The sequence below is a fragment of the Taeniopygia guttata genome, chromosome 8 (assembly GCF_048771995.1).
Source record: "Taeniopygia guttata chromosome 8, bTaeGut7.mat, whole genome shotgun sequence".
Classification (NCBI taxonomy): Eukaryota; Metazoa; Chordata; class Aves; order Passeriformes; family Estrildidae; genus Taeniopygia; species Taeniopygia guttata.
Window position 1 is genome coordinate 16,557,371 of NC_133033.1, and position 13,076 is coordinate 16,570,446.

Sequence of the window (13,076 nt, forward strand, 5' to 3'; positions counted from 1 at the left end):
CAGTACTGATCAAGTTCAATAGCAGTATGTACAAAGCAGTTTTAATAAATTTATGCAAACTCCAATGTGAATGCTTCTTTTAATCCTTTTTGTAGCAATGTATTTTAGTTAATATAGAAATTGTACATACAGTTGAAAATGGAATTTAATGGAAAATAGTACTTTGTGGATGTGTATATAGATGATGCCTGCTTTTTGTTGAGAAACAACATAAAAACCTGACCAAAGTGAACAAATAGTTGTTGAGCTCTGAATGCAATACACATTTCTTAACAGATGTACTCCACAGATGTACTTTCTCCCAGCTAGTCACATTACAAATTTTTCATATATGTTACAAACTTCTAACACATGAAGTGAAATGATTTATAAGAGGTATTACAATAAATGCTATTAGTACCTAAAATATTCACTCCTCTAGCACGGAGAAATAAGAAAATGTTGAGGATTCACTGATTAGTAAAGACACTTGATTATCAGACTGGGGAAATCCGAACCATTTTCACTACCAAACATAAAATGTAATTTTCACAAAAACTCCACATTTAGCAGGGCATTCCCCTTTCCTGTTCCACTTGTCTTCTCAGCTGCAGAACTTGCATATTCAGGAATCTGAATTTTCATATTTCCATGTTTTTTTACCTTATGTGTTTAGTATTCATGTTGAGCTTTTCCAGCCTACATGCAAGAGCAAATCTAAGCAAATAGCACTGTTTGTTAAAGGTCATTAAAGAAAGGTCATGATGTGTAGCATAATTAACATGTTTTATTTATTGACATTATTTTATATATTGTCTATTACGTTAATGATTTGTCATTATTCTGATGTATATTCAAATTATAATATACATAGGCAAAGAGATTAGTGTCATTTATTTGCCAGAAGGCTTGGAAAAAAAGCAGAATGATTCTGAAGAATCTATCCTGAGCGTCTTTCTAGGATAGTCAGTGTATAACCAAGTCTGAAACTGCAGTTTCAGTGATTCACTTTTATCACTAAAAGAGATGTAGTCAGTTGGTTAAGGACTAATGCATATTTTTATTTATGCTGTTATTTAGTATTTATTCTATTTGTATACTTTAAAACCACAAAAGTTCAGGAAATAACCCTTGCCATCTAATCTCATTTGCTATCACTTGAACCATAAGGCAGTTATTGCAAAATCATAACATTTCACTATTCAAACAGACACCGTTTTTATGGCCCTCCAACTGAATTTTACGCCTGCCACTTATTAAAGAACATTACCTTTAAGAGAGGCCTGCAGCTGGTATTGATGACAGGCAACAAGACATTTGTCACCTATCCTCTTGGGCAACAATGATCCAGGTGCAAACATAAGTTAGCAGATGCTCATTGGAAGGAAAGAAGACAACTGTTACTCATTTGTGAACGAAAGTGCTCCTGATTTGGTTTTGCATATGTGACATTTTCAACAGGAATAAGAATCACTCAGCTAATCCAAGCCAGAAGTGGCAATTTCCACAGGCTGTACTTGGAGCTACATATTCACTGGTCAGATGTGGGGAAATTTGGCAGAAAGACTGAAACAAATTAGGAGCTGCAGAAATCAGTAATTTGGAATTTGTCACCTACATGCTTGAAGATTTAAATTATATTGCACCTGGGCAGATAATATTGTTGAGATGCCCATAATGTGTAGAGAAGACTATTCCATACAGTCTTCTCTATCATTCTTTGAATGTTTGTTATCTTCTAGTCATGCTGTTTCTTTCTGAAAACACATTTGAAATAAAGGGAAAGGAAATGCCTTATGGGACTAGCAGATGCATTCAGCAGAATGCTTCCACACTTTTTGCAATTTTAAACAACTACACTGCTTCTTGTGGGTAGCAAGCCAGTTAACATACACACTGCCCATCAGTACCAAACTTCTGCAGCACTACTTTTCATTTAATAGAACAGTTGCAAACATTGCTAAAAGGAAGTCGTAAGGATTGCCTAATTACATAAGATGGCAATAACAGAATATTCTTGACTCTTGAATGTGTCTGCAAGTGCATGTAAATGTTCACATGACAACAGCAGAAGATCTTGTTCTGTTCAAGAAGCTAAGGCTGTTTGACTGGATCTCAGTTTTCAGGAGACTGGAAGCAGATTGCTCAGCTCTCACTGCTTTGCTCAATTGCAGCTATTTGGTGATGGCAGCAATAGCTTATTTCTTAGATAGCTCTGTAATATAAAGTGTAAGAGGACTGAATGTACGTATTTCCACTGCAATGACCGTGTCTTTATTAAAACTCTGACATGAGTAATTTTTCACCTTATTTGAACCTAGCTAGAGCCCACAAGTAACTATGTGGTAACCAAGGACTATAGCTTGGAAGGGACTAAACAGTAAATGCTGCAACCTTGTTAAATCATGAAAAATTTATTTTCATTACATATTCATGAAGGTAAAAGATTTCAGTCAATAGTGTTTTGAACAAGCATTTCGGACATGAGCCTGTTAGTGTAGCTAGGCTGAAACTTAATGCAAAGTTAGTGTTTTGCCTTTATTTAGTAATTCACTTTTAGTGTATATACAGAATTCATTTTCCCGTTAGAATACCAGAGACAGTAATATCGCAACATTTACATTCCTCATATAAAATGGAGTAATGTACAGTTTCAGCTTGGTGTAGATACATAAATATGTACAAATAAACATTATTGTAATTAACATATTCAGACCATTTATTATTTAGCAACATCAAAAGCAGATGCACATATATTTAAGTGAAAATAGTGAAAAACACCTTTATGACATTAGTGACCATTATTTGCTTATATGAAGTAGTACAGATAAAGGCTTGCCTTTCAAGCCTTCTGTGGGCATCCAATAACTTCAGTAAAAAAACAAAACTAATTGAGAAGCATAAGATAATTATATATATATATGTGTCATGATCAGATGGTTTACTAGGGTCCATCTTGATCACAAAAGGATAACAATGTAAAACATACACATTTGTTCAGAGCATAAAATATTGCACAAAAGCAATTTCTTTTGAGGAAAATAATTCCTGTGTTTTTGAACAGCAAAACTGCTTCTTACACATTAAAGAAATAATATATTTGCAGTTTCTAAACCAAAGAACATTCAGTAATACTGTCAAAACTGTCATCCATCAACTTCTTCCCGGCCTGTTTTATGGCAATGGTGTGTCATTAGCAAGATTTGGCAAAGAGAGAAGGCAGATAGACAGTACATGTATATATTTATCACAGGCCAGACCAAATCCAATAGTTACCTAAACCAACTGCTGGATGGTTTCAGTTCCCTCAAAATTTCAGCCTTAAAGAAATATGGAAGTCTTCAGTGCTAGTCACAGTGATAATCACACAGTAGTAGAGTAAGATTCCATTCTTCTCTGCTTAGAAACCATCTTGTCAGAATTCCCAGTCTGAAGGGCACTTTCCTCAGTATCACTGTCACTGCTGTCTACAAGTGTGTGATCCAAAGACATCTGACCAGTCCTCCTGGGAAGATGAAAGTTCACCCCACTCTCCTGTATGGAGTTAGTTATAAAATCTTCATCAGAAGAATGAAATGATTCATCATCTCCTGTGAAATGGTTGACAATGTGAATCCCATCAAAAGTGGGTTGGTCTGAGAAGTTTCTCTGGCCTTTTAGACATTTGATCTGTTAGAAAAAGTGGAAGTTGACAGTTAATCACAGCTCAAGAGTCCAGCAATAAAAAAACCCAAACAACAAAAACCAAACAAAAAAAACCAAGTGCATTTTCAAGAAATGCCTCATTGAACTCTTACTGGGTAAAAGGAAAGATCTGAAAGTAGCACATTTGATGATCACTTCGAGTATTAAAGTTTTAAGGCTTAATAATCAAGGTACCTAGAATCAGTAATGGGAGATTGTGCTTTTACTGCATCTTTAATATCCCCACAAGGATAGTTTCTATCTTCTAGAGTAGCCTATTTGTTTTGACAGCACTTTTGGCCTTAACATTTTACTTTCACAGCTCCATTCTTTCTCATTGCCTGATTTCTTACTTGAGAAAGCCCCCCCTTCAATGAGCAGGGTCCCATGTAAATATTGCCAATCACAGAAAAAAATACCCAAAAGTATGTTTAGTTCAGTCTACATTGTAACATTGTCTTAATTATCTAATTCAGATCCAGTGAGATTTCAGATCAAGTAGTATGAGAGAAACATCTCTGTACAGCATAAAGAGATTGTAGTTGCTATTTTAAGAGAATATCAAACAAGAGAAAATTACTGTGTGACCATGCACAGATAACATTTTAATTCAGAGTGCTGCAGAGCGATACACAATTTTAACCATGAATTCAAACTACTCAAAACTAAGACCCAAAGCACTAAAGTTTGGCAAGTCCCCTATTAATTTAATAAAAAATAACTGCAACTCATGGAAGACATTCTGGAGGCTGGTTGTTTTTGTGGTGGTGTGGTTTGTTTGAGCTAGAATTTAATTAGCTTTTAGTAAAAAATACCTCAGGGTCAGTTTGACAGTCTATGAGTATTAAGATAAAAAATCCCAAGGATGCAGATAAACATTAAAAATGGATTATGGAACCTTCCTAATGTCACTCTAAAAGCTTACAAGATGTACCTAGTGCTAATTTGGAAGCAGCTTTTTACAGTAAGAGGCCTGGAGAATAGAAGGAATAAAATGCGGAAGGACTTTCTTTACCAAAATCTGTTTGATGTTTCAGAAATCGGAAGCAATATTCATTTTGATAAATAAGAAGTGCTTGTATGTCCTCGGTATTGACACCAATAGGAGATTTTTACCTGTCCATTTGGGGAAGAAGGCATCTCTGTACTTACCATGAGCTTGTGCAGAAGATGAAAATAAAGGAGTTGAAAAAAGATCACAAGAGTCATAATCATGCTAGAAGCCATTAAATTGCATGTTAGCACGTAAAAACTCCAACTTTTAATGTTATAGCAAAAAATCCCTGTTAGGAATATGGGTACATGATGTAGAGCTAAACCTTTGTGGTTATTATGCATACTAACATTAGTTTTGGGCATTTTTTTCACATACACATAGGCTGCTGTTGTTTCATGAGGACTTTATACAAAGACAAGAAAAACAGAACTCCACACTTGTACAGCATAACTCATGATGCAAGCAAAACTGGCTTATATCAAATATAAATATATCTGGAATAGATAAATTTTACTAGCTTATATACCTACATGCAGAAGGACTGGTACAGACATTCTTGTGTTATTTAGAAATATTATTCCTGAAAATATCCTGCAATATGATCAGATTAGCTTCCACATGAATTTTCCAAAACAGCTATCAATTTTAGTCACTAAGAAAATAAAACACAGAAACCCAACAATTTCTCTCCACCCTTACCACAGGAAAAAAAAGAACTGCTGTATGAGTGACTACAAACTTCATATTAGAGTAAGAAATTATATGCTTTTAGGTCTGTACAGTTAAGCCATTGGTTCACCTGAAATTATAAAGCTGATACTCAATGTTAGTTGTTTTGAACACTCAGAAAGCCAAGCCAATGACTTCAACTGTTTTCCTGAAGAATTAAACATGATACCTTTAGATGAAGTTATTTAGGTAACATGACAAAATCATGGTTTCAGTTTTAGGCAACAGGTGTTCCAAATGGGAGTCTGTGGAAAATGCTGTTGGTGAAGATAATCATGAATAGACACAGCCTTTGCCAATTCCTAAAGGGAGTCTCAGAAAACACCGTATTATCTTTGTGCATCCTTTCGTTAGAATAACAAATCTCTGACTTTCCAGAAACACTTTTGATCTGCAGCTTTACACTTGCCTGCCTTTTTTTTCTAAGCACTCCTCACATGCAAGGGGAAACAGACTGCTGTGAAGAAACACAACATACTGCAGAGAATACACACTACATGTCTATCAGTGGTCATAGAGCTCCAGAATTTGTCTGCTTCAGAAATGGCCACCTCAGCCAGAACACTGTGGCATAGACCTTATTTGTATTATGAGAATCAACGGGCTGGAGAGCAGCACTGCTGAAGAGGACAATGGGGCCCTGAGAAAGGGATGCTAACTCGAATCCACACCGTCCCTGGGCAGTGTGGAAGACTAACACCATACTAGACTGCACTGACAAGGGCAAGTGTACTTTCATAGTTGAAGACTGTTCAGTGGCCCTTCAACCTAATATTTGTTCAGAAGCACTTCTGAAGGAGCTTGATTATTTGGAATTTTTATTGCAAAAAGAAAGCTTTGTATGGCTTCTCAAAGTATTTATAACAGCTTGCAGACAGCCTGCACTCCAATGCAATTAAATACCAGTGGCTAATGCCAGCGTAAAGCTCTAAAATTGAGGTTTCCTAAAATTAAGTTTTGCACTGTCATATACAGTCTAGCAGTGAGACTCTACACTTCTAAAAGAAAAAACAGTGTCTTTTTTCAAGGGAGAAACATTACTGTAGTCTTATTGGCTCAGGGCAGCGGTCTATCAGCCTAATATGATGTCTCCAACAGTGACAACAGGATGTTCATATTATCAAGCCTCCATTCTCTTCACAGGCCAGAAGCTGTTGTAGCAAATATGAGTGAAATCTTTCTCTAGCTGCTTCGGCATACATTTATAGATCAGCTGTCCATCATATCATTTGCTGTCTACTTCCACATCTTCCTGTGGCAGTAAATCCCAGAAATTCCTTTATTTGTTTTAAACGAATCTATTTGTTTTAGTAACTGCCCCTGGATTCTAATACAGGATCAAGTGGTGAAAAGCAGTTCTGTGGTCACTATTCTGAAACTTACATCATACTACCTTCTTCAGTTTTCTGTCTAGAGCAGATGACTTCCAATCCATTTTAGCCTCTCATAAACAGGTGTTAATCAAGACAACCACCACTCAGTTCCCTTTAACTTTCCTACAGACCTTCTTTAAACTTTTGTACATCCATCTAGATACCAAGTGGCAATACAACTCCCTTTATTTGGTCTTTAATACACTTCCTATTAATGCCCAATGTTGCCTTGTCTGATTTGGCTGGTGCTGCATGCTAAGCCAGTGTCAGAGGACTCAGTACCAACTGAAAACATCTTTTCTGATTCCTAACTACCAATTCTATGTTTGCTGTTATGTAGGTATGGCTTAGATTTTACAATAGATGAACAACCACCTTATTCACAGTGAAACTAATCTGTCAGCTTTTTAAGACAGACTTGAGATTCTTGTCAGTGTTCTATTTGAACATGGGAAAAGAGCTTAAGGTAGGAACTAAAGCATTAGGCCAAGATCTTGCCATTCATCTAGCCAAGCATATTGAGACAATGGCAAACCCAACAAAGGGTTTGGAATGAAGGATGTGTGGACCCAACCCAAACACTCCCCCCATACCCTAGCTCTACGCTATACTTATCCCTGAAAGAACTACAGCCATGTTCAGCAAACTGTGGACTTGAACCCCAGCGTCTCTTAGTTTCTCTTCTCTTTTATACAGTCGATATTGGTTAAAGGCTTTCAGTTTTGGGTCTGTCCTTCTTTCTTGTGAAGGGAACTAGATCTCTGTCACTCCAACAAGTAACATTTAAAGGAACCTGTTTTTACTGCTTCAGTTTGCAAGAATTCAAATCTGATCTCCCTAAGGAAAAAAAAAAAACAAAACAACAAAAAAAACCAAAACAAAACAAAAAAAACCCCCAACAAACCAAACAAAGCCAACCAATAAAACAGGTCTGGTAAACCCCATTGCTTTTAATTCTCAAATCCAAGTCATATTGTCTAGATGACTGCAGCTTCAAACCAGTTTTCACTACATACAACACATTCACATGGTCTTTAGGACATTTCAAAGGGTTAATAACATTATTAGATATAAGAACAAAATATATATAATCATTTTCCCTTCAAAAGCCAGCTGAATCAAGAACAAAATCTTAATAACATGCACATTTATATACCTTTTTGTGTCTGAAGAATTCAGCAGTTTAAAGACAAACTGTATGTCTACTGGTCAACGTATGAAAATATTTTACTGTACATTCTCTTAACAGGTAACAGTGTACTTCCACAAATACAGAAGAGCTGAAAAAAGGCTAACAATCAGATCCTTGTACCTTAAAATAAACTTTCTTACCTGATGCTGACTGCCTCATCAAGCCAGGCATGAAGGAGAAATAGTAAAGAGACATTTAGAAGTTTTAAACAGTTCAAAAGGTGTTCGGTATTAAATCATAGAATCAGGTTAGAAGGGTAATAGTCAGTTGCAAGCAAGTTATATTTCTAAGTCCCTTTGGGTTTTTTGAGTAGGGAACATAGGTTAAACTTTCAAGAGACACTTTGTGAAAGAGTTCAACTTAAGCTCTGGGAGACATTTTTATGTTGCAACCTGTGAGGTTTTAAGCTAGAGTTCAGTGGTGAAAAGTGAAACTAAAATGCTACTGTCTGCTCCCTTTAAAAGCTTCAATCAGTAATTAATTCTTGAAATTTACTCAATTCCAAAGTAGTAAAGATAGGTTTTAACAAAGCTTGCCAATAAATATTAAATCTAGTCACAGTACAATAACCAAGAAGTACACAAGTGAGATTGAAATATGACCATTGCCTTGGGTAAATAAAATGGTTTTGGCAGAAGGCAGTATGTAAATTTAAATGTTTATTTAAAAAATAAGATCCTGAATTCTCAGAGCTTTTACTTATAAGAAGAAGAATCTAAAATCAGAGTTCCCTCTTTATTTGTTCTAACCTTAGTAACATTTGAAACTCTATAAGATTTCCTACTTAAAACCCAAACATGATTCAAAAGAAAACTAGAATGTTGCTGAAAATATGATCTAACCACATTTAGTTGAAGAAGCAAGTCATAAGGATTTTCAAATACCCTTCCTTATAATTCTGAAAAACGTTGTCAACTTGGCACCATGAAAACAGATTTAGAAAATAACAAGCCAATAAAAAAATCAGTTCTTATCTATTAAATTATAATCACATTTAACATGAATAAAAGCAAACTAATTGGAATTCTTAAAAATTCCTGAGACTGTCCACAGCATCTAATGGGATCCCTTCCCCTACTTAACAGCTGACTGCTACTTAGTGATGACTCTCACATTGTAACAAGATGACTCCAGTTTAAAGCATACAGTAGTACACTATCACTTCTTTAAAAACACTCCCACTAACTTCTTCTGGAAAAACTCTTATCACAGCAAATCAAGTAACTGGAGCACCTTCAATGAAGTAGTGGGAAATACGTTGCCATTAAAGACACAAATATCAGTCCAGACAAATATTACATCCAGCGGGTATTACAATGCAGAAGCCATTCTTCCTCTGTATTCAGCACTGGTTAGGCTGCACTTCAAGTGCTCTTTTCAGACCTGGGCCCCTCAGTTTAGGAGGGATGTTGAGATGTTCAGACACATCCAGAGAAGGTCTTCCACCACAAGCCTGGTGGAAGGTCTAGAACACAAGCCCTATAGGGAGCAGCTATGGGGCACTGGGGTTGTTCAGCCTGGACAGGAGGGGGCTCAGGGGAGACCTTATCACTCTCTACAACTCCCTGAAAGGAGGTTATAGCAAGATAGGGAGTCTTCTCCCAGGCAACCAACAACAGGACAAGAGGACAAAGTCTTAAACTGTGCTAGGGGAAGTTTAGGCTGGACATTAGGAAAAAATTCTTCACTCAGAAAGAGCGGATGGGCATTGGAATGGGCTGCCCAGGGAAGTGGTAGAGTCACTATCCCTGGAGGTGTTTAAGACTGGATGCGGCAGTTATTACCATGGTCTAGTTGATAAGGTGGTGTTGGGTCATAGGTCGGACTCAATCATCTCAAAGGTCTTTTTCAACCTAGTTAATTCTGTGATTCTGGAGTTTATAAACGGATTCAATCTAATATAGCTGCAATATCATTTATCCACTTCTCACTTCTTCAAGGAATTGCAGCAAAAAAACCTTGAAACTGGCAAGAGTACCTCATCGGAAATCAGAGCAAGCAGTAAACTCCAGGCTGGATAATTCTACTGCAGCCCAAGCCAGAACAGTGGTGAATGACAATATTAAATACCTGAACAGACCTAGGCTCCTTTTTCTGGCTGTGCCAGTATGGCTGCTATTCTTAAAAGTTACAAAACCCAGAGTCTCTGGACTGACTTTTTTTTTTTTCCATCTATAGAAGGCTTAAAAGCAACAGTAATGAGGTACTACAGCATTAATTGAATCTTCCCCAGTCATCATTAGCTCCTTGGAAACCAAGATTGTGCATGTGATTAATTACTGAAGTCTCCTGTTTAAGGAAACTATTACCTTTGGTTTTGAAACTCCTACTTTTAAAAGGATGACCAAGATATTGCTGTACAACCTGGAATATTTATCTCAAATGAACTTTGCTGACCATACCACTAAAAAGAGATAAAATCCCTCCAGCGTATTGTAAGTGAAAAGCAAAAGAGCAACAGAGAATTTCCAAGACTGAGTAATTTCAGGCTTTGGGGTTTTTTTTTAACACCATTTAAATATTTGGCTTCTGTTTTAAATTGCCAGCTTCCGTAAGTCATATTCAGTCTAAGAGTAATACATAATCCCTATAACTGTCAGGAAGCTTAAATAGAATCTATGGAATAAAATATACTGGAGCTCATCTCCAGTTGTCCACATGTCTATTTCATACTGCTCTGAATGTACTCTTACATTTCTTGACTCAAATTTTTATTAAAAGTGTGCTTTTTCAACATTATCATTTTGAGAGTACTCGAGCTAAAATTAAATATGATGTTAAATTAAATGTATGTTGTATATCAGTTTTACCATAGACAAGTCTGCTGCATTGTAAACGTGACAAAGATTAAAACCAGCAACAAGTGTTCAGACCAGAAGGTTTCCAGTGAATCAGAACAGGAAACCAATAAAGCGATCAATGGGAGGTCATGACTTTTTGATCACTGCACTATATGGTTAAGTATCTGGTTTTGATCTAGTGCAGTCTAAGCAAGTTTAACTTTGAAGTTAGGTATCAACATACAATTGAAATTGGAATAGCGCCGAGGAATACCCAACTTAAATGCTATTTTGAAAAGAAGTCAGTATTTAGTAACTGTGTCAGGTTTTATTTTTGAGGGAATTTTTATAAAAGCTGACAGGTTTGTTGTAGTGAGACTGTGTGTAATTCCAAAGGGAGTTCCAGGATGACAGGCCTAGGAATTTTCCTTCTACCTACTAGCTAGTTATTTATAGAAAGTTCCCAGAAACTCTTTCTACGAGAAGCTGTAATGGAAGTGTTTGTTTGGAGTGAGGACACAGCAACAAAAATATTTTAAAATAGCAGTACAATCACATTTAATGTACTGCAATTATTACAGTCAAGAAAACACCTAAATCTCAATACTCCTTCTCCCTACCGTATGCATCTATAAATACAAATGTCACTGAAACCTCAAGTATTAACTAGAATGTACTGGCTGATAGAGACTGAAAATGCACCCATTACAGGCAACAGTTACAGGAAATAAGAATTTCACACTTTTACTCTGTCATTTAAAAGCAGGACTTAAACTCAGCATTTTTAAGTGGACTAAGTAACATTCCTGCTCCTGATTGCAGAAACTACTTTCCTCTGTCCTGGCTGCCACTCAAATTGATAAAAGAGTTTTAGGAGGTGTTTCCACACACATTTCCACTGTTTGCCCCGCTTATATTCAGATAAGCTTACAGAGACCTATAACAAACTAACATATAGCAATCTTCTCCTGAGCTTGTTTTCTCCCATAGCTGGCACCTAATACATGGGTATTATGGGTGCTAATACACAATTTTTGCAAGGAACCACCACTCAGATAAACCAGTAGAACCTCAATTCCTCCATTTGTCAATCCCCCAAAATTTAATTTATAGGCAGAAAAATATGACAGACCCTAACACAGTTCTAGTCAGTAAAGCAGACAGGTCACACAGCTTCAACAATTATAATGCCATTATAAAGCAATAACTTTATCTCTCATCAGTTTACTTGCTTTGGCAATCCATACAAAATTTAAAGGACACAGTATAATTAATTACAGCTAGCTATATTTATCTCTAACACTGCAATCAAGAACTAGTCCATTGCTCAGCAAGACAGATCTGGAGCTGTGATGTGTAGGATACAGTCAGGAAAATGTTGATAAAATCAGCAATCACCAATCTTCATTTATTTTGGCACTGAATTCAGTCTGTCACTAGTGGCACTGAAACAGTTAAGATTCATACCAAAAACCATTCCCCTCATCCAAGTAAACAAAGTCATACCTGTTCCATTTAAGGACAGACTACACCACTATCCTGGTTATATTGATCACATTTAGAGGTTTTCTTCACCCTCACGAGGGATGGAAAATATTTTGTTGACTGTGTTACTGGGGGGAAGGGAGAGGAATCAGCTTTATCTGACACAAAGATGACAATTCATGGAATGAAGTACCATCATTATGGAATCAATACTGTCATTTAGGGCAAGTATAATATGTCTGTGTTAATTACACTGTGACCACACAAAGTTAATTGAATTTAAAAAATGATGGTCACAAAATATACAGGGTTTCCATTGTATATTCCATCTGCCTGTCAATTGCTTATTTAGTGAGATAGTTTCTAAAGCTAGTTGCTTTATTAAGGGCAATTAAATTGGAGAAAGCTACTGGATAGTTAAATCTCCCAATCAATTCAGTCTTTCAGTAATAATCTGGGTATTATCAAGCCAGTATAACATTTCAAACTTTTTTAAGGACAAGCTGAGTTAAAGAAATAAAGCAATTCACTTTTCTAAAGTATAGAGTATATATTTAACTATCCTGTGTAGACAAAGCTGCTACATTAGATTGGGTGTTTGCAAACCACATGACCTCACAAACGCTATCTTATCACATCACAGGTTCCTCAGACTGACCACAACCACTTAAATCAGACTCTGCCAGCACAGAGGTTCTGTAACTTTGACACATACTAGTAAAGCAACTACATTTTGTAGCTGTCCTTGCAAGAGCTTTATTTGTGGGGAGGGAAAAATCTGATCATCTCTTGTCCAACTGTTCTTGCAAGATAGGGTAAAAGAAAAGCACATGATTTATTGTGCTATAAACTTCCAC

General features: G+C 36.3%; 1 protein-coding gene across 14 annotated transcripts in view; it reads right to left on the reverse strand.

Moving 5' to 3' along the window:
• Window positions 1-2,374: 2,374 nt before the first annotated feature.
• EVI5 (ecotropic viral integration site 5) overlaps window positions 2,375-13,076 on the reverse strand; it is a 75,997-nt gene continuing 65,295 nt past the window's right edge. For 13 of the 14 annotated variants that reach the window (XM_072932501.1, XM_072932499.1, XM_032749765.3 and 10 more), the window contains one exon: window positions 2,375-3,648. In XM_072932501.1, the coding sequence (XP_072788602.1) occupies window positions 3,343-3,648 (306 nt within the window). In that variant the 3' untranslated portion in view covers window positions 2,375-3,342. Of the gene's footprint in view, window positions 3,649-8,094; window positions 8,105-13,076 lie in introns of all 14 variants that reach the window. The other variant, XM_041717823.2, reaches the window with a different exon arrangement.